The 20,076-nt window shown below is 45.2% G+C and overlaps 1 protein-coding gene across 1 annotated transcript; it reads left to right on the top strand.

Annotated features, from left to right (window-relative positions):
- The first annotated feature begins 2,224 nt into the window (after positions 1-2,224).
- Positions 2,225-19,575, top strand: AKAP17A (A-kinase anchoring protein 17A). Its single transcript, XM_077294682.1, has 5 exons — positions 2,225-2,381; positions 7,369-8,144; positions 10,605-10,753; positions 11,700-11,940; positions 18,373-19,575. Exons 2-5 carry the CDS (start codon positions 7,383-7,385, stop codon positions 19,222-19,224), a joined length of 2,004 nt encoding a protein of 667 aa, XP_077150797.1. The 5' UTR covers positions 2,225-2,381; positions 7,369-7,382; the 3' UTR covers positions 19,225-19,575.
- The last annotated feature ends 501 nt before the right edge of the window (positions 19,576-20,076 follow it).

Here is a 20,076-nt window from a genome sequence, read left to right as displayed (position 1 = left end):
GAGGCCTAAAGGAGATTGAAGTGGCCCTTTTCCGCCCGCTCCTGAACAATCGGGTGCACCCACATTCTTTTCCATGCTGTTCTCCTCCTCCTCCGAGAGCGCTCCTATGGGAGAATATAGTCTTTAGTACAAAATACATCCGTATATAAAACAGATACAAAATCTACTGACCGTATGTTACCTGCTCGCTGTGGTGGTGCAGCACAATCACTAATGTAAGCATCAAAATCTGCATATTTTCTTGGCTGAGACGCCGCTGGGGCTGCACTTGTGGCATCTTGAATCCAACAAGAAAATAAAATGGAGAAAGGGGGTTGGACTAGGAAATGACCTCCATAGGAGCCTTTTTATTTGTCCCAACTTTATTTGTGCTCAAAAACTCTTACAAAATGCATGAAAAACACGTGAAAAACGCATCAAAATCCGCATGCGTTTTCCCTGGCAAGGGTGTGCGGTTTTTGAGGAGGAAAAATCTGCTTCACAATGTGGGCACATAGCCTAATGGTACAATGTCTTGTTGACACAGCAATGCAGCAGTCTCTGGTTGGCACAGTAATGTGACAGTGTCTGGTAGGCACAGTAACGGAGGAAGTCTGTTGGCACAGTTATGTACAGTTTCTGGTTGGCAAAGTAATGGGAAAGTCTCAGGTTGGCACAGTAATGGGCAAGTCTATTGTTGGCACAGTAATGGAGCAGTATCTGGTTGGCACAGTGATGGAGCAGTTTCTGGTTGGCACAGTAATGGGACATTCTCTGGTTGGCACAGTAATGGGGCAGTCTCTGGTTGGAATAGCAATGGGCAGTCTCTGGTTGGCACAATAATGGGGCAGTCTCTGGTTGGCACAGTAATGGGGCAGTCTTTGGTTGGCACAGTAATGGGGCAGTCTCTGGTTGTCACAGTGATGGAGCAGTCTCTGGTTGGCACAGTAATGGGGCAGTCTCTGGTTGGCACAGTAATGGGGCAGTCTTTGGTTGGCACAGTAATGGGTTAGTCTCTCGCTGGCACAGTAATGGAGAAGTCTCTGGCTGGCACAGTAATGGAGAAGTCTCTGGCTGGCACAGTAATGGAGCAGTCTCTGGCACAGTAATGGGGCAGTCTTTGGTTGGCACAATAATGGGACAGTCTCTGGTTGGCACAGTAATGGGGCAGTCTTTGGTTGGCACAGTAATGGGTTAGTCTCTCGCTGGCACAGTAATGGGGCAGTCTTTGGTTGGCACAATAATGGAGCAGTCTCTGGCACAGTAATGGGGCAGTCTTTGGTTGGCACAATAATGGGACAGTCTCTGGTTGGCACAATAATGGGGCAGTCTCCAGTTGGCACGGTAATGGAGCAGTCTCTGGTTGGCACAGTAATGGAGCAGTCTCTGGTTGGCACAGTAATGGGGCAGTCTCCGGTTGGCACAGTAATGGAGCAGTCTCCGGTTGGCACAGTAATGGAGCAGTCTCTGGTTGGCACAGTAATGGGGCAGTCTCTGGTTGGCACAGTAATGGGGCAGTCTCTGGTTGGCACAGTAATGGGGCAGTCTCTGGTTGGCACAGTAATGGGGCAGTCTTTGGTTGGCACAGTAATGGGTTAGTCTCTCGCTGGCACAGTAATGGAGAAGTCTCTGGCTGGCACAGTAATGGAGAAGTCTCTGGCTGGCACAGTAATGGGGCAGTCTCCGGTTGGCACAGTAATGGAGCAGTCTCTGGTTGGCACAGTAATGGGGCAGTCTCCGGTTGGCACAGTAATGGGGCAGTCTCCGGTTGGCACAGTAATGGGGCAGTCTCCGGTTGGCACAGTAATGGAGCAGTCTCCGGTTGGCACAGTAATGGAGCAGTCTCCGGTTGGCACAGTAATGGGGCAGTCTCTGGTTGGAAAGTATAGGGGGGTGGCTGCTCTGCCTCTTTGTACTGGGCTGGTGTGGCTTGACAGACTATATCGCTGCCACACAACGTGAGCTCTCCCATGATGCTCTAATGAGTTGTGCTAGCTTAGGTGGCCGCTTTAGGGCAGGTGCACGGCGACACACCATTGCCTGCAAAAAATTAAAGAAACCCCTCATATTGCACGATGCCCGCCCGTTTTCTCACGTGTCCCCTCATTTCTACCACATTAGTATTAAATGGGACAAAACACATTGCTTTACAAAACGTCCCGCTCAGCCGCTGCGCGCCTTCACCCAATATGGCGGATTATCCGCTTCCGGTTAATAACATCCCTCCTATAGATGACTTCTCCCCGTATCTCCATGGAGACCACAGTAAAGCTAAGCGGCGGAACCGGAAATTGTCTTCTGCGCTCTGACCCCGCCCATATCCCAGGCTCCTCTGCGGTTCCGTCACCGTGATCTTCCTGCCGAATGTGCTTATAGCGGCTCAGTTATCGGTGGCCGCACAGGTAGGAGGCTGCTGAGTGCCGGACGTTGGGTAGACCCCGGGGGGCACAGGAGGCACTCACCCAACTCTCCTGTCCTATCATAGGCTTACGTGTCATCAACAGCACATACTGTCCGCGCCATAACCCGGGCACAGAGAGATATGTGAGCCCCTACCCGGGCACAGGGTGTACAGGGAGATGTGTCAGCCCCTACCCGGGCACAGGGTGTGCAGTGACGTGTGTGTGCCTCTACCCGGGCACAGGGTGTACAGGGAGATGTGAGCCCCTACCCGGGCACAGGGTGTACAGGGAGATGTGTCAGCCCCTACCCGGGCACAGGGTGTACAGTGACGTGTGTGTGCCTCTACCCGGGCACAGGGTGTACAGGGAGATGTGAGCCCCTACCCGGGCACAGGGTGTACAGGGAGATGTGTCAGCCCCTACCCGGGCACAGGGTGTACAGGGAGATGTGTCAGCCCCTACCCGGGCACAGGGTGTACAGGGAGATGTGTCAGCCCCTACCCGGGCACAGGGTGTACAGGGAGATGTGTCAGCCCCTACCCGGGCACAGGGTGTACAGGGAGATGTGTCAGCCCCTACCCGGGCACAGGGTGTACAGGGAGATGTGTCAGCCCCTACCCGGGCACAGGGTGTACAGGGAGATGTGTCAGCCCCTACCCGGGCACAGGGTGTACAGGGAGATGTGTCAGCCCCTACCCGGGCACAGGGTGTACAGGGAGATGTGAGCCCCGGGCACAGAGAGATACGTGAGCCCCTACCCGGGCACAAGACTGTACAGAGAGATTTGTCTGCCCCTACCCGGGCATAGGGTGTACAGTGACGTGTGTGTCTCTTGTACTGGAGCAATGCCCACCTTGGGATGTTATTATAGAGCAGCTACATTCCACACTATTCTACCTACATGCAGGTGGCCGGCCCCTCCCTTTGTGCTCAGGTGCATTATTTATTTGAAAGGCACAATTATGGCAGTAGTCGTGGCAAAAGATTTCGCCGTAACATTAGACCACCACTTGCCCCATTGTACATGTGTGAAGTGATAGTCTCCATAGTCTGTGCTGGTGTCTTACGTTTGGTTAGATCTCATTTTTCTCCACGTCACAGGTCTGGTTTGGTAATATTCCCCAGTGTATACCTCCATTGTGTTCATATTCCTCATGTGCCTAACATATGCAAAACTAGTTTCCTTTCAGCATACAATGTGCCAGTGTGTCAAGCTCTCCTGCATTGTACACTATCAGCCTTTGGTGACCTATGTGTGTACAGTTGGATGTGTGTCTGAAGTAGAAGGGTAGGTCCTCCTGACATATACCTCCAACAGAGGCCCGAAATGCGATGTGATCATATATACATATACTGCTCAAAAAAATAAAGGGAACACTAAAATCCCACATCCTAGATATCATTGAATGAAATATTCCAGTTGTAAATCTTTATTCATTACATAGTGGAATGTAACGCTAATTGGAGAACCGTGAGTCAAGAAGTTGCCAAAAACAATTAGAGCAAAAAGTACAAAATTTATTAAAGATACATCAATATCAGAATAAAATATTACCAATTACAATGAAGTAACAAAGTGACTAAATCCATGGATACAGTGGTGAACTGAGAACACCATAAAAATCGTAAGGTATATAGATGTGTGATACATATGCTGTCACAAAGTGTGCACTGAAGACTATCTGCCAAAAACAGGCAGCCCAGCAGAGAAATATGGTGGTATAATAAAATGCAAGAGTGCTACAAAAGTAGCCGGGGGCCAAAGCACACACAAAATAAGTAAAATTTGGCAACTTCTTGACTCATGGTTCTCCAATTAGTGTTATATCTATGGTTGAGTCGCCATTTTTTGGTAGTACAACACACGGCTGATGTTCCTTTATGTGTACATAGTGGAATGTGTTGAGAACAATAAAACCTAAAATGATCAACGTAAATCACAACTAATATCCCACGGAGGTCTGGAGTTGGAATGATGCTCAAAATCAAAGTGGAAAATGAAGTTACAGGCTGATCCAACTTCAGTGGAAATTTCTCAAGACAAGGAAATGATGTTCAGTATTGTGTGTGGCCTCCACGTGCCTGTATGACCTCCCTAGAATGTCTGGGCATGCTCCTGATGAGGCGGCAAATGGTCTCCTGAGGGATCTCCTGCCAGACCTGGACTAAAGCATCTGCTAACTCCTGTACAGTCTGTGGTGCAACGTGACATTGGTGGATGGTGCGAGACGTGATGTCCCAGATGTGTTCAATCGGATTCAGGTCTGGGGAACGGGCGGGCCAGTCCATAGCTTTAATGCCTTAATCTTGCAGGAACTGCTGACACACTCCAGCCACATGAGGTCTGGCATTGTCCTGCATTACAAAGAAGCCAGGGCCAACCGCACCAGCACAGGGCTCTGGCAGTGGTCCTCCTGTTCCTCCTTGCACAAAGTCTGAGGTAGCAGTCCTGCTGCTTGGTTGTTACCCTCCTACGGCCCTCTCCACATCTCCTGGTGTACTGGCCTGTCTCCTGGTAGCACCTTCAGCCTCTGGACACTACGCTGACAGACACAGCAAACCTTCTTGCCACAGCTCGCATTGATGTGCCACCCTGGATGAGCTGCACTACCTGAGCCACTTGTGTGGGTTGTAGAGTTCGTCTCATGCTACCACAAGTGTGAAAGCACAACCAACATTCAAAAGTGACCAAAACATCAGTCAGAAAGCATTGGTACTGAGATGTGGTCTGTGGTCCCCACCTGCAGAACCACTCCTTTATTGAGTGTCTCTTGATAATTGCCAATAATTTCCATCTGTTGTCTATCCCATTTTGTCATTTGCACAAAAGCATGTGAAATTGATTGTCAAACAGTGTTGCTTCCTAAGTGGACAGTTTGATTTCACAGAAGTTTGATTTACTTGGAGTCATATTCTGTCATTTAAGTGTTCCCTTTATTTTTTGAGCAGTGTGTGTATATATATATATATATCAGTCAAATTTGTGTTGCTGGTGAGCAGAAGCTGGCAACGTCATTTTCCAGTCTTTTTGCATCGCAGTGTTCACACTGCAGCTCTGGGTTCCAGAACTGTAATTTAAGGCCGGCGTCACACTAGCGTATTGCATCGGATGCGATATGCTAATGACACTCGGCTCCTGCTCGCAGCAGAGCAGGAGCCGAGTGTCATGCGTCTGTGCTCCGATTCTCTCGCACAGGGAGGATCGGAGCACAGCTGCGGCGGAGAAATTAATTTCTCCATCTCCTCCATTGCTGGGGTCCGCTTATAACGCACATCACTCAGATGATATCCAAGTGATGTGCGTTGCCTCACTCGCACCCATAGGTTTGTTATGGGTGCGAGTGAGCCGAGAGTTTTCCTCGGTCCGAGACAATCGCAGCATGCTGCGATTGTCTCGGACCAAGGAAAACGGCCGACAAAAAGTCGGTTGCTGGGAGCTGCCCCATATGTTAACATTGGTCCGAGTGCAATTTTTTTTTTTTATCGCATTGCACTCGGCCGTTTAAAGCGCCAGTGTGATGCCGGCCTAAACAGTGAAATCTTTTTCTTGTTTTTATCAGAAAAAGAATAATTGAAGATGCAGCCCAAGATTTCTCAAAGCTTCACTTTTTGAATGCAGTTTTCCTGCTCTGTCGCTCCTGTAATCGCTGCTGATCTCTGCTTTTCTGCAGCAATGAAGTGCTCTCCATCCACATGACCGCTGCAGCCAGTCACTTGCCTCAGCGATGGTGTCTGCATGTATGGTGGCTACTGATTGGATGTTGCTGTGATGTGCATAGATGTTTTGTCATCATTGCAGGAGGAATTAACAGAGTAGTGTAGATCACAGTGCTGGGGCTATAAAATGTACAAGCTGATTTATGTTTGGAAAAGGTTAAAAAATGTCATAACTCTTTTAATTGATCATGATAATTAAGAATATTGTCATTTATAAGATTGTTTTGGGGTTAGAAAAACATGGCTTCTTTTTTCCACAGTTTGGTATTCTAGGTGAGACCAATTCACTTAAAGAACCACTATGAGGTTTTTTTTTCTTCTAACTATACCCCCTCCATATCTGATTGTCACAATATGCTCTTCTACTATACATGATGTTCTTACTTCTTTATAATCCTATCTTCTCCCCGCCATTTTTAGCTCTTTCCCTACTTTTTATTTTTCCGTGCTCTGCTAAAATCCCATGATTCATCAATATAGCATTGCATGACCAGCTAGAGCCAGTACCATCTCAGTCTGCTGGTATGTCTCTGATTATTATTATTTTTTTATATAGCACCATTAATTTCATGGTGCTGTACATGAGAAAAGGGGTTACCTACAGGGTTATAGATATCGTTTTCAGTAAACAAACTTACAATGACAGACAGAGGGGTACAGAGGGGACAGGACCCTGTCCTTGCGGACTTACATTCTTCAGGTTTATCCTTCCTTCTACATTCTCCTAAATAAGCAAATATCCTACACTCTGGGAGACATAACTGATCTGCTACATCATAAAAGTGACAGGGGCTGTGCAGTCATCATTATTACCCATGTTAAGAGTTTCTGTGCAATACTTATGTGGTACAGTCCTACCAATTTCATCATATCAGAACTTCTGTTGACTGAGATTGTGACCCCTTGCAGGGAACAAAACTACATGTAATTTCTGTGTAGAGAGGGCGTGTCTGCAAAAGATCATGACCTATTGAAGAGAAAGGATGAATTTGCAGATAAGAAGAACAAAATAAGGCAATACTACCTGGATTATGTATATAGGGGTACTCTTATAGGGTGGACAGAAAACCCAAACAAATCTGGAGTTCTACTTTAAATGAACCTGAGCTGCACATGCAGACACAACCTATGGACGTGTAGTGCTGAATAAAATAATCATGGCTTTCCAGTTATAGGGCGACCTATGTAAGTGCAGTTTTGTAGAGACATTGAATGGCTGTTTGGCTTGCTAGGATAACTAGCTTAATATGTGAATTCATTTCTTTTACAGGACTGTGTTATACTATGGCTGCCGCCACCATAGTGCATGATACATCTGAAGCTGTGGAACTATGTCATCTACATGGCCTTTTCTTAAAGCCTATCTCAAAAATGATCATCAGCGTAGCACTCCCTCAACTGAAGCAACCGGGAAAATCCATCTCAAACTGGGAAGTAATGGAACGTCTAAAGGGCATGGTGAATAACCATCAGTTCTCCACTCTCCGAATCTCAAAGAGCACCATGGACTTCATACGGTTCGAGGGAGAAGTAGAGAACAAGAGCTTGGTTAAAGCTTTTATAGCCGCTTTGGAAGGGAAGAGCATAAAGCTAAGCGGCTTCTCTGATATTCTGAAAGTTCGAGCTGCCGAATTTAAAATAGATTTTCCAACGAGACACGATTGGGACTCTTTCTTTCGAGATGCAGAAGACATGAATGAAAATCTACCCGGAGAGAGACCGGACACCATTCACTTAGAAGGTCTTCCTTGCAAGTGGTTTGCTTCAAAAGATTCTGGGACTGAGAAACCAAGTGAAGATGTACTTGTAAAGGTGTTCAGTCTGTTTGGCGAGATTAGGAATGTGGATATCCCCATGCTTGACCCGTATCGAGAAGAAATGACTGGCAGGAACTTCCATACTTTTAGTTTTGGTGGCCACTTGAACTTTGAAGCCTATGTACAATACAAGGAGTATGTCGGCTTTGTCAAGGCAATGAATGCTCTGCGTGGGATGAAGCTTATGCATAAGGGGGAAGATGGAAAAGCTGTGGCTTGTAATATAAAGGTTTGTAATTGTGTAGTGGTAAGAAGATCACTTCTTTTCTCTTATTAGATTTCCCCAGACACTGACACAGGGCTACAAACAAGGGTCCCGAGTGGTTCAATTAGCTTATTCCTTATCTAAAAATAATTGTGACATTTCTCAAGGGAGTTTTCAGGCATGAGAAGAAGAAATAGTGATCCTAACCTTCACTCTCATGCTTTATAATAACATACACAAAAAAGGAAAACTGATGGGTGGATGGTAACAAGAGAAAGACGAGGACTCGGTCAGAGGAGTGTTCATATATTTAGCCTTTATCAACTTACTAGAGCACACTAAATATATATGATATATAAGCAACCTTATACGTCCTTCCAAAATCATGATAATCCGGTCAGATAAAGTACAATCCTAGTCCACACCATAAAATCTCCATATCCTCAAGTTTTCGGATATTTTCTGTGACCTTTTCAAAATGTCACCCAATCCTTTCCATTCACGTGCAACTTCATGCAATTTCACGCTAGCATTTAACATTTTTGAGGCTAAAAGTGCTGATCCAAGCAGAGTCCTTTTAGAATGGCCTAATATCTTCTCTGTCAGCCATGGTTACCTCTCCTGCTCATCTCCCTACACAATAAAGTTTCTCTCTGCCACAGATTCATGTGTTTTGAGTAGGGAGAGAAGGAAAGCTGAGGCAGACTTTTCTGGTGGCAGATTATCTCTAGGGAACTTACAAGGATAGGCTACTTTCACACATCATTTTTTTGCCATCAGTCACAATCCGTCGAATGTTGAAAAAAAACGGATCCGTTGCAGATTTTGAAAAACTGATGCGACGGATCAGTTTTTTCGCTGGATCCAACTAGCTCATCGAGCTAATTGGATTCTAAAAAAATCGGAGCATGCCCAGTTAAGAAGAACGGAATCCGTTGCCGGATTCCATCATTTGACGGATCCGGCGCTATAGGCTTCCATTCTAGCAAACGATGGATTTCAACGAATCCGTCTCTGTCCGTTTTTTCGACGGACACAAAAAACGTTACTTTTTCTCCGGCCGCCGGATAAACAATTTTCGATGGATCCGGTGAACGACGGATGAAACGTGAGGCCATCCATCGCTAATACAAGTCTATGAGAAAAAAACAGATCCAGCGGCAACATTCACCAGATCAATTTTTTTTTTCAAAATTTGCCAGATTGAGACTGACAGCAAAAGACTGATGTGTGAAAGGGGCCATAGTGTGTTTAAATTAAAGCTACCGATCCTCCTTAGTAGTCCCTCATATACAAGGTCAGCAGGCAGCGTACCCCCACAAAGTGCTGGCAGAGTGGCACTATGGGCATAAAAAATATTTTTTTTTTATGTGAAATTGTGAGAAATAGTAACTGGAGAGAACTATTTTTCCAGTATGCTGCCATATTCTCAGCAGTAATATAGGCTTGCTGCCTGCCGTCTGTTCCTCTTCTCTCCGCTGCCACGCTTCACATCTCCAGCATCTTCACTAAGAGCCAGGACTTCCGGCCTTGGAGGTCACTGTGTTGTAAGGTCCTGAGGTCAAGATGTACTTCAACTTTATGATGTGCAGTGATGTCTGAAACCTGGAGGCTTGTGGAGATCCTGTCCTATAGTTAAGAAGCCAGAAATGTGGATCATGGCGAAAAGAAGAGGACCGGCTGAAGGGGTCAGCATTGCTTTATTAGTTTTTTGTTGTTTTTTTTTTGCCTGCTCTGTTCCAACTTGCATACAAATTCGGGTTATGAACAAACCTACAGAACAGTTCATGACTCGCTACTGCCTGTATAGCGATACAATGACATCTACTAGTGCGGTCACAGTCCTTGTGTTGTACTTCCTGGCTGATTAGGCATATAATATAGCTGATTTGTTGTCCACAGTGTGAAAATTGCCCTGGCAGTGAGTGGGTTAACTCATACACTCAGTGAGTGGCCTTTCCGGGTGTCGCACATGCTGCATTTTGCTGCACACTTCTGAAACTGCCCAGTGGTGGACATATTTTTGGACACAAGCAGCAAGACACAGCGCATGCAATCACGTGGATTGTATACCTAGAGTAAAACCGTAAACTGCACAGAATGGAATCATGGAAGACTGAAAATCTCTGTGTTTCATATCATACTGTATGACACATTGAGACCCGGGAGAAAACATTACTTTATAGCATTGATTATGCATGGGGACAATGATGGATCAAGTGCAGATTGTGCTCAGGGACATTACCTGCCTATTGTAGGTCCGGGCAGACTGCACTGTGTGTATCGGAAATAATCAGGTACCACCAGATTCCCAATAATACTGATCCAAACGGATGGACGTTGCACTCTAATAGGAAGGGATCTGGTCTAGACAGAAAATGTGCAGGAGTAAGAATATTAACAAATTAGAAAATTAACTTGCTAGTAAGATCATTTCCATTGCAATAAAATAATCTATTTCATGGGCTTTTTTCCATTTCTTAGGTCTCATTTGACACAACCAAGCACCTGAGTGAAACCTCTATTAGGAAGCGTCAACTGGAGCGTCAGAAGTTACAAGAACTAGAACAGAAGCGAGAGGATCAGAAGAGAAAAGAGAAGGAAGCTGCGGAGAGGCAAAAGGAGGAGGAACGGTAAGATCATCTTCATCACTCATCAACCCTTGACATATCCTCAGTGTACTAGGGGCTGCACCCTTTCAGACAACGGTCAGGCCCGCTTGCAGTTTGTACTGTTGTGTGCTTCCCTTCCCCACATTGGCTACAGCGATGACGTGAGGTGGGCAGCGCAGCAGCCAGTCAGGGAACTCGGCAGCTCTGGCGGGGGGCGTTCAGGTTACATGGGCTGAGACACTGAGCTCACTGATTGGCTGTCCATGTGACGTCCGCACCATAGCCATTGCCAGACTCTGGAAGCAGCGGCGTAGTATCGCCGGTCGACCCAAGGAGGGGCGAGTATAGCGCGGTTTGTTATTTTTTAACAAACTGCAGATTGGGTCAATCGTTAATTTTTTTAGCATTTAAAGATAATCTACCAGCATATTGTTATGCATGGCATTATGTTATGGATCTGTAAGTGTTTGCACCCAATGAAAATGAAACTTTTCCAATAGAGATCAGCTGTGCCCGTCATGAGAAATCTAATCTAGAAACCATGTGCACATGAGTCTGGGAATGCCGCCTGGTTTGTCTATGGTTTACACATCAGCGTTCTCATCAATGGCACAGCAGGTCCTTCCATAAAAGGGGCCATTTTCTTCTACATGCACTCCCTGTTCATTGCCATAATGTTGCTGTAACCACCGAGAAAGTTCATGGAAGAAATGTCCCCATAGGTCCCTGCCATGTGGCCTCCATTGAGCCACAATATTAATGCTGTTTTTTGTGGGTATGGACTGCTTCCAGAAAAAAAAAAATGTTTGCCACTGTTCAGTATTTCTATAATAGGAGCTAGTGGAGATATACATCTGGGGATAATCCGAACATATACCTCTAAATAAACTTCATAAAACTCTGTGAAGAGACCTTACCCATAGTAAAATCACTTCTGTTCCCCTAACGTGAACTGGTTGTCTTTTAGGAAACAGAAAGAACTGGAAGAGCTGGAGAAAGAGAAAAAACGGAAGGATAAGATAAAGCGGAAGGAGGAGAAGCAGAGGGAACGGGAAGCTCGCAAGAACAAGAAAAAATTACAAAAACTGCAGGCCGAGGAACAAAAGAGATTGCAGGAGAAAATCCGATTTGAGGAGAGAAAGCTTCTCCTGGCTCAGAGGAATTTACAGTCCATCAGATTAATTGTGGAGCTTCTGAGCAGAGTGAAGGTGAGAGCCGGCTGCATGGATGAGCGTCCAGCGTGGTGTCACGTAGCATCCTGCTGAATACATGAATGAGCAAGTGTACATGTACAGTTATTTCACTCCATTTTTTCCTCGTGTAATTTTCAGTCTTGCTGCACAGAACATGCCATCCACAGCTACATTTTATATGCAGCCCAAGTTACAAGGGGACGTGAGGAAATGCTTGTTTGCTCTGTCAGCTTGCATAGTGTCTGCCTCGTCAGAGAATGGCATTATTACATGGCGACCATGTGAACGGATATAGAAATTTTAATGTCTGCACGACATCCGCCATACATGCGCTGCGGGAGGTGCGTTCCTGCAAACCGACGTACATGTACGGCGTGACATTCACGTGGGCTCACTCCAAGCGCCGGCGCAATCAAAAGCCAGGTGTCGGCACTATATGACTGCTGACACTTTCTGCAGTACCCACAATCTGTGCGTGCTAGTGCCGATCGCGGGTGTTTTTAATCCCTCTGATGCCGCTGTCAATAGTGACAGCTACATCGACAAGCGTAGCAGTGGGAGGGAGCTCCCTCTGTGCTCTGATCGGCACAGTGCAATTATGATTGTGACCCCCAGTCCAAGAGATGGCCACGGGATCACCCAGGTACTGTGGCCTGTGTCTGTTTCACCGATCTAATGCACTGCAATAAAAAAGCATTTAGAGAGTATTAGTAAGGGCAGGGAAAGTTATAAAAAAGGCAAAGTAAAACAATAAATTAAAAAACTGAAAAAAAAATCACAAAATGAACAAAAAAAAATATTTTTTTTTGATGTCGCATGTCCAGAACTGCTCGATATATAAAGCTGTCCCACTAGTTAGCCCCTTAAGGTAACACCGTAAAAAAAAGTGGCAAAAAACGATGCTCTTTCAACATACCGCTGAACAAAAAGTGGAATAAAGCGGTATCAAAAGTCGAATGCAAATTAAAAAAAAGAAAAAAAGTATCTCTGAAAACGTAATCTTGTCCTGCAAAAAAAAACAAAAAACCATCATACAACTCCATCAGCGGAAAAGTAAAAAAGTTATAGCTCTTAGAATAAAGCGATTAACAAAGCGTTTTTTATAGTGTACAGCCAAACATAAAAACACTATATAAATCTGGTATCGCTGTAATCGCACCAGCCTGAAGGATAAAGTCGTCTAATCACTTATACCACACAAGAAACAGCGTACAATTAAAAACAATTCTTCACCTGCTGTTGATTTGTTCATTTTGCTTCCAAAAGATCGCAGTACGGCTCAGCGCACATTTATGTTACGCTGAGCGCTTACACCGGGGTTCCGTGCAAATCTTTGAAATACGTGATTCAGATGGAAACCCCAGCAGAAAGATTCCCTATAATGAAGCAGATGGAGGCACTGTGGACACTATCTAGCTGCCACAATTTTATGCACTTCTGGAAAAAAAGGACATTGCTGAAGAGAGGCCAGACGGAGTCCAGAGTAACTCTGCTGCCTCATTATAGTGAATGGATCCTTCAGGGGTTACATCTAAATCACCTCACTCGGAGATATGCTCAGCGCAGTTATACGTTTTGTTATGTAAAATGTTCTCAGTAAAAGCTTCAGTTCAGTCCACAAAAAAGTCCCCACTCAGGCCCGTCATCTGTTAATGTAAATATAGGGGGCTTCCACATTACTGGTAGGACAAAGGCTCTGGAAAAACGTTATGGCTCCATGCTTCCCAAAAGAAATCCATTGAATTCTGCACTCGCACATCCAAATGCCCCCTTAATTGTGAGCCCACAGTGTATCTAAACCGAAGGTATTATCCATGTTTGGCATTTCTGTTGCAATGAGAGCCCACCTAATTTACAGGTGCATGTCTCCAGGAGCACAAGCTGGGCATAATGTATGGGCACTAATATGACAGATGTGCAATTTTCACTCAGCAACATCCACTACTGCTTGTTTATGGCAAACACCCATGGAGTTAAAATCATAACTACGCCTGTAGATGAATTCCCAGAAGGGTGTAATTTCTAAAATGGGGTCACTTGAAGGGGGATTCTGCTCTCTAGCATTTGGTGCCTCTGTATATGGAATCCGCAAACTATTGGTTAAAATGTGGTTAAAATGTTCTTTTTTTTCTTCACCTCCCAATGGTATTAAATTCTGTGACACACCCGTGGAAACTGTACCCCTTTGGGAATTTATCTACAGCTGTAGTGACAATTTTGACTCCATGGGTGTTTTTCAGAAACAAGCAGCAATTGATGTTGCGGAGTCAAAATTGCAAACTGCCATTGTAGTGCTCAGTACATTATAGTCCCCAGTACGTGGTAGTGCCCAGCTCATGCTTCTGGAGACGCACACCCATTAATTAGGTGGCCTCTCATTGCTCAGAAAAGCCACACATGTGGACACTATATGACTATATGTGATTTAGGCACGTTGGGGCTCAGAAGAAAGGGGGCATATGGATTTCGGAGCACAGAATTTGCTGAATTTTTTTTGAGGGGCAAGGAACCATTTCACTTTTCCAGAGCCTTTGTGCTACCAGTAATATGGAAGCCCCCTATACTTCCATTGATACATAACGGACCTGATTGGAGACTTGCTTTTTTTTTTTGTGGATTGAGTTGAATCTTCTATTGGAAACATTTTACATAACTTTTGGGATCACAGTTATCCGCTGCTCTACGCTGAGCACTTACTCTGGGGTTTCCGTTTAAATCTCCAAATAACATTATTCAGATGAAACCCTGAGGGATCCATTCACTATAATGAGGCATCAGAGTTACTCTGGACTCCGTGTGAGCTCTGTTCAGCTTTGTCCTTCTTTTTAGAAGTGCACAAAACTGGCGGACCGTGCTTTTATGCACACTTAAAAAAACAAACACCTCTGGATCATACGTAAGATGGCGTTAACAGTGCCTCCATCTGCCTCATTATAGGGAATTTTCCGCCATGGGCTCCGACTGAATCACATATTTCAGAGATTTACACGGAAACCCCGATGTAAGCGCTCAGCGCAGAGTGCCGGATAAATGTACGCCATGCCTTACTGCGATCTTTGGGATGCAGAATTAACATAATGGCAGGTGAATTGGATTTATTTATTTTTTTACTCCATTCCCCGTGCAGTCTAAGTAATTAGGCGACTTTATTTTTCGGGTCTGTGTGATTACAGCAATAACAAGTTTTCTATCGGGTTTTTATGTTTGGATGCTGTCACACACAAGTTTTTGCATAGCTATTATTCTAATTTCTGTCATTTACAAATTTCGTCCGACAGTCATGTGAGAGCTTGTTATTTTGCGAGACTTGACATTTTTATTGGTACCATTTTCAGACACATGACATTTTTTGATAGGTTCTATTCCGACTTTTGGGTGGCAAAGTGAACAAAAACCAGCAATTCTTGTATTCCACGTGTGGTAAAATGGAGAATGCAGCTTTATTGTTTGGGTCAGTGCGATTACAGCAATACCCCATTTATATCTTGTTTTTAGGTTTGGCTGCTTTTACATAAAAAGTATTTTATAAAAAAATTATTTTGCACCACTTTATTCTGAGAGTTATAACTTTTTTTATTTTTCTGCTGGTGAAGCTGTATGTCTGCATGTTTTTTTGCGGGACAAGATGACTGTTTCATACTTTTATTTACATTCATCTTTTTGATTGCATTTTATTCTACTTTTTGTTTGATGATATGATAAAGCATCCTTTTTTGCCATGTTATCTTTTTTTCACGGTGTTCAATAAAGGGGTTAAAGGGAACCTGTCACCCCCCCCCCCCCCAGGCGTTTGTAGCTAAAAGAGCCACCTTGTGCAGCACAAATGCTGCATTCTGACAAGGTGGCTCTCTTAGTTATGATGCCTGCACACGCTGAAATAATCACTTATAAAATGTGCCCCCTCTTACCCTGAAATCGCCAGGGAGGTGGGTCTTTCCTTCCTAATCAGACGCAGCGCAGCCGTCACTCTGGGCCTGTGCACGCCGGGCGCCGCCTCCTCTTGCTGTATTATCGTCCCCAGCGCCTGCGCTGTAAGTACAAAGGGCAGCGCAACTGCGCACGCCCGAAAAAAAAAACTTAATGCGCAGGCGCCGGGGACGATAATGCTACAAGAGGAGGCGGCGCCCGGCGTGCACAGGCCTGGAGTGACGGCTGTGCTGCGTCTGATTAGGAAGGAAAGACCCGCCTCCCTGGCGATTTCAGGGTAAGAGGGGGCACATTTTATAAACGTTTATTTCAGCGTGTGCAGGCATCATAACTAAAAGAGCCACCTTGTCAGAATGCAGCATTTGTGCTGCACAAGGTGGCTCTTTTAGTTACAAACGCCTGGGGGGGTGACAGTTTCCCTTTAACTAGTTGGACAGTTTTATAGGTCGGGTCGTTTTGGATGCAGTGATGACAAGCCAAGTATAAGCCTGGTACGCATTGTACCCTCATCCCTATCCTGGTATGCACTGCCCTCTCATCTCTATTCTGGTCTGCATGGTTCCTCATACCTATCCTAGTCTGCATGGCTCCTCATCCCTATCCTGGTATGCATGGCCTCGTCATCCCTATCCTGGTCTGCATGGCCTCGTCATCCCTATCCTGGTATGTATGGCACCTCACCCCTATCCTGGTCTGCATGGCTCCTCATCCCTCTCCTGGTATGCGTGGCTCCTCATCCTTATCCTGGTCTGCATGGCTCCTCACCCCTTTTTATATTTATATATATATATATAAATTAAATAAAACTTCTTGCAGCTCATAGGAATGCAAAAGCAATGCTATGCTTTACAAATTGCCAGCTTTGCACAGACACACAAACGTAAAGGTACCTTCACACTAAACGATATCGCTAGCGACCCGTGACGTTGCAGCGTCCTGGCTAGCGATATCGTTGAGTTTGACAGGCAGCAGCGATCAGGATCCTGCTGTGATATCGCTGGTCGTTTAGGAAAGTTCAGAACTTTATCAGATCGCCGTGTATCGTTGTGTTTGACAGCAAAAGCAACGATGCCAGCGATGTTTTACAATGGTAACCAGGGTAAATATCTGGTTACTAAGCGCAGGGCTGCGCTTAGTAACCCGATGTTTACCCTGGTTACCATCGCAAAAGTAAAAAAAACAAACACTACATACTCACCCTCTGATGTCCGTCACGTCCCTCGCCGTCCGCTTCCTGCACTGACTGAGCGCCGGCCGTAAAGTGAAAGCACAGCACAGCGGTGACGTCACCGCTCTGCTGTTAGGGCCGGCACTCAGTCAGTGCAGGGAAGGGGACGCGAAGGTGAGTATGTACTGTTTGTTTTTTTACATTTTACACTGGTAACAAAGGGTAAACATCGGGTTACTAAACGCGGCCCTGCGCTTAGCAACCCGATGTTTACCCTGGTTACCCGGGGACCTCGGCATAGTTGGTCGCTGGAGAGCGGTCTGTGTGACAGCTCTCCAGCGACCACACAGCGACGCTGCAGCGATCGGGATCGTTGTCTGTATCGCTGCAGCGTCGTTTAGTGTGAAGGTACCTTAATACACCATGATCTGAGCATGGTGTAACAAGTTTGCTAGCTCTGACCCGAATGTCATGATGACGACATCAGGTTACCATGGCAACAATCAGGCCCCTCGCAATGACGTAGCAGGGGCACCGATTGAAGGGCAGAGGGGTGCCCTCCATCTGCCTGCCTTCTAAACCGACATCGATCACCGCATTTAGTGGGCTAACCTGCCGGGAGCGGTGCGGGCTCTGCTCCTGGCAGTGAGTGCCGAGTGCATTTTTTTAACGGAGCATTGTTAAAGACTGTGGCCTTCACATAATTTGCAGAGAGAAAACATAAATTGAAATTTTCATCAGATAATGTCTAATTGTTTAACCCAACTTTGTTACATGTTTTTTGTTTTTTTTAAATGTTGGCAGTGCTTTTGTTTTCCTATTACGATCTGTATTAAAAATAAAACAATGAATCAATAATCTTACAATTTTCACAGTGTCCACTTATTTTTATTTTTTTTTTAGACAAACTGCTTCATGCTTTAGACAACAGGGCTCTTGTGCAGTGTTGTGTCACGTGACCCTGGCGTCAGCACTGTCCCCGCCTTTATTGAACATAAAGAGGAAGTCCAGACTGCAGCAGATCCCGTCCTTCCATTTTATGTTCAATTTGCCGAAGGCGGGCCAGCGTCACATGTCACAACACCGCACGAGAGCCCCGGGGAGAGCAAGTCTCAGCAGTGCAGGAACGGCGTTCGCATTGGAGATGAATATAAGTTTTATTATTTTATCGGGGCCAAGCGAGGGGTATGAGAAGTTGTCCGAGTAGTGGACTAGTTCTTTTAAGCCCCCGTTAATCCCACAGTTGTCAAAGGATGAAGACCTGAAAGTGTTACCGCTCATAATCATATCTTTTCTACAATTACATGTGTGCTATCACATTTGTTTTAATGGACTTTTGCCTTGTTTTACAGGCTACAAAGATTCGTGAACAGGAGGAGAAGGAAGCAGAGAGAATTCGTCTTTTGCAGCTGGAAGAGCGGAGAAGACAACAGGAGGCCGAACTGAGGCGAGTAGAAGAAGAGAAGCAGCGAACTCTGAGTTTACACCGGAAGGAGAGGGAGTTGAGAGAAAAGTTGGTCAACAGTCTACTCAACAGGAACCTGGGCTCTGCGTCTCAAGTGAAAGAAGACGTTAATCCTCTGCAGATTTATCCTCTCAATCCCAGTGAAAACCTCCCTCGTGACCCACCTGTGAACTACGTCACATCTACCTCAACACAAACGCCACCGGACTATGAGCCGCTCAGGCCTTACATCAACTATGCAAATTCATCTCTTCATGCTGTCAATGGAGTCTGCACAGAAGACCCCCACGTCCAGGATTACAACCAGGTGAATGTCCTGAACCCAGGGCGACCCCTGTACTCACTTACCAGCATTCTAGGCAATAAGATGATGCATCATGAAAACTCGGCAAGTAAAGATCCAGCTTTACAGGAGGAGGAGAGTGAAACACGTCACAGTGGAGCCGATGTAGATGACGCGCACAGACAGGCGAAAGCTGCTAAGTACAGTCACACTCAGGACACAGAGCGCAGGCAGAAGACCAAATACAAACGAGACTTAAATAGAGAAGATGATGACCACAGAAAGCTGAAGAAATCACATAAAAAGCATTCCTCTAAGGATCACAGCCCACGGAGAAGAAGTGTCAGCTCCGAACGTAGCAAAACCAAAGGTAGAGAGAAGGTTAGGTACAGTCATAAGGAGAAGAAGCATCACCGCAGATCTTACAGCAAGGACAGGAGATCCTGGAGTAGTTGAATGTCCTCGGTCTCCAGCATTGCTCCGGGGGGAAAAGCTTCTTCACTTTAGTGTCTCTGTTAAAAGAAAAAACTGAATAATGTGACAATAAGTGATAGAAGCTTCGGTGCTGTTAGCATGGTATCAGCTGTCCGTCAGAGATATCTGAGAAAGACTGGTTTCCAAGAAGGCTCCTAGGCAAAGGCGAACAGCTAACAACCAGGCCAGCACAATTATACAGCTCACAGCTGATTAACAGCGTCACACATTGTCCATATTGGTCAGATAATTCTAGAAATGTATCCATCTGTAGAACCACTTTTAAACTTGGAAGTTGCTGTGGCTGGCCTCCATAAAGAACTGTACATATCAGTAATGAGTCTTTTTGTCCCTTCGGGTTCATTTCAGTGTACTTACATTTCAAATTTTACTAAAAATGACACAAATACGTTTTTTTAAAGAAGATCTGTCACCAGAATTAGAGTACAAACTGCATAAAATATTGAAGAGTAGTCTTTGTGTCGACAAGGATAGTGTACTTTCTCAGAAAATCCATGCCATATTGGCTGCATAGTTTTTGAACATTATTTTACCTTACATTTTTTATCAGTTGGGAAAATAAAATGCCTATACTGACACAGATTTTTAAAGTGAGTACACCATTTCCTGAAGTCTGACATTCCTCTGAGAGAAGGACGTTTTTATAGAGTCTGAGCAAGACATCGAGTCAAGGTAGAAACACGTTGCCCTTGTGTCAATAAGTTCGCTGGGTACCTATGTCATTCAGTTCAGCGTAAGTGCAGCTCTCGCTAGCGCCTCCCAGTGCTTCCACTGTGAGCCTTTTTTTTTTTTTTTTTTCTATTGAATCCGATT

The sequence above is a fragment of the Ranitomeya variabilis genome, chromosome 3 (genome assembly GCF_051348905.1).
Source record: "Ranitomeya variabilis isolate aRanVar5 chromosome 3, aRanVar5.hap1, whole genome shotgun sequence".
NCBI classification, from domain to species: domain Eukaryota; kingdom Metazoa; phylum Chordata; class Amphibia; order Anura; family Dendrobatidae; genus Ranitomeya; species Ranitomeya variabilis.
Note: the sequence above shows the minus strand (reverse complement) of the source record. Positions and strands in the feature narration are given on the sequence as shown.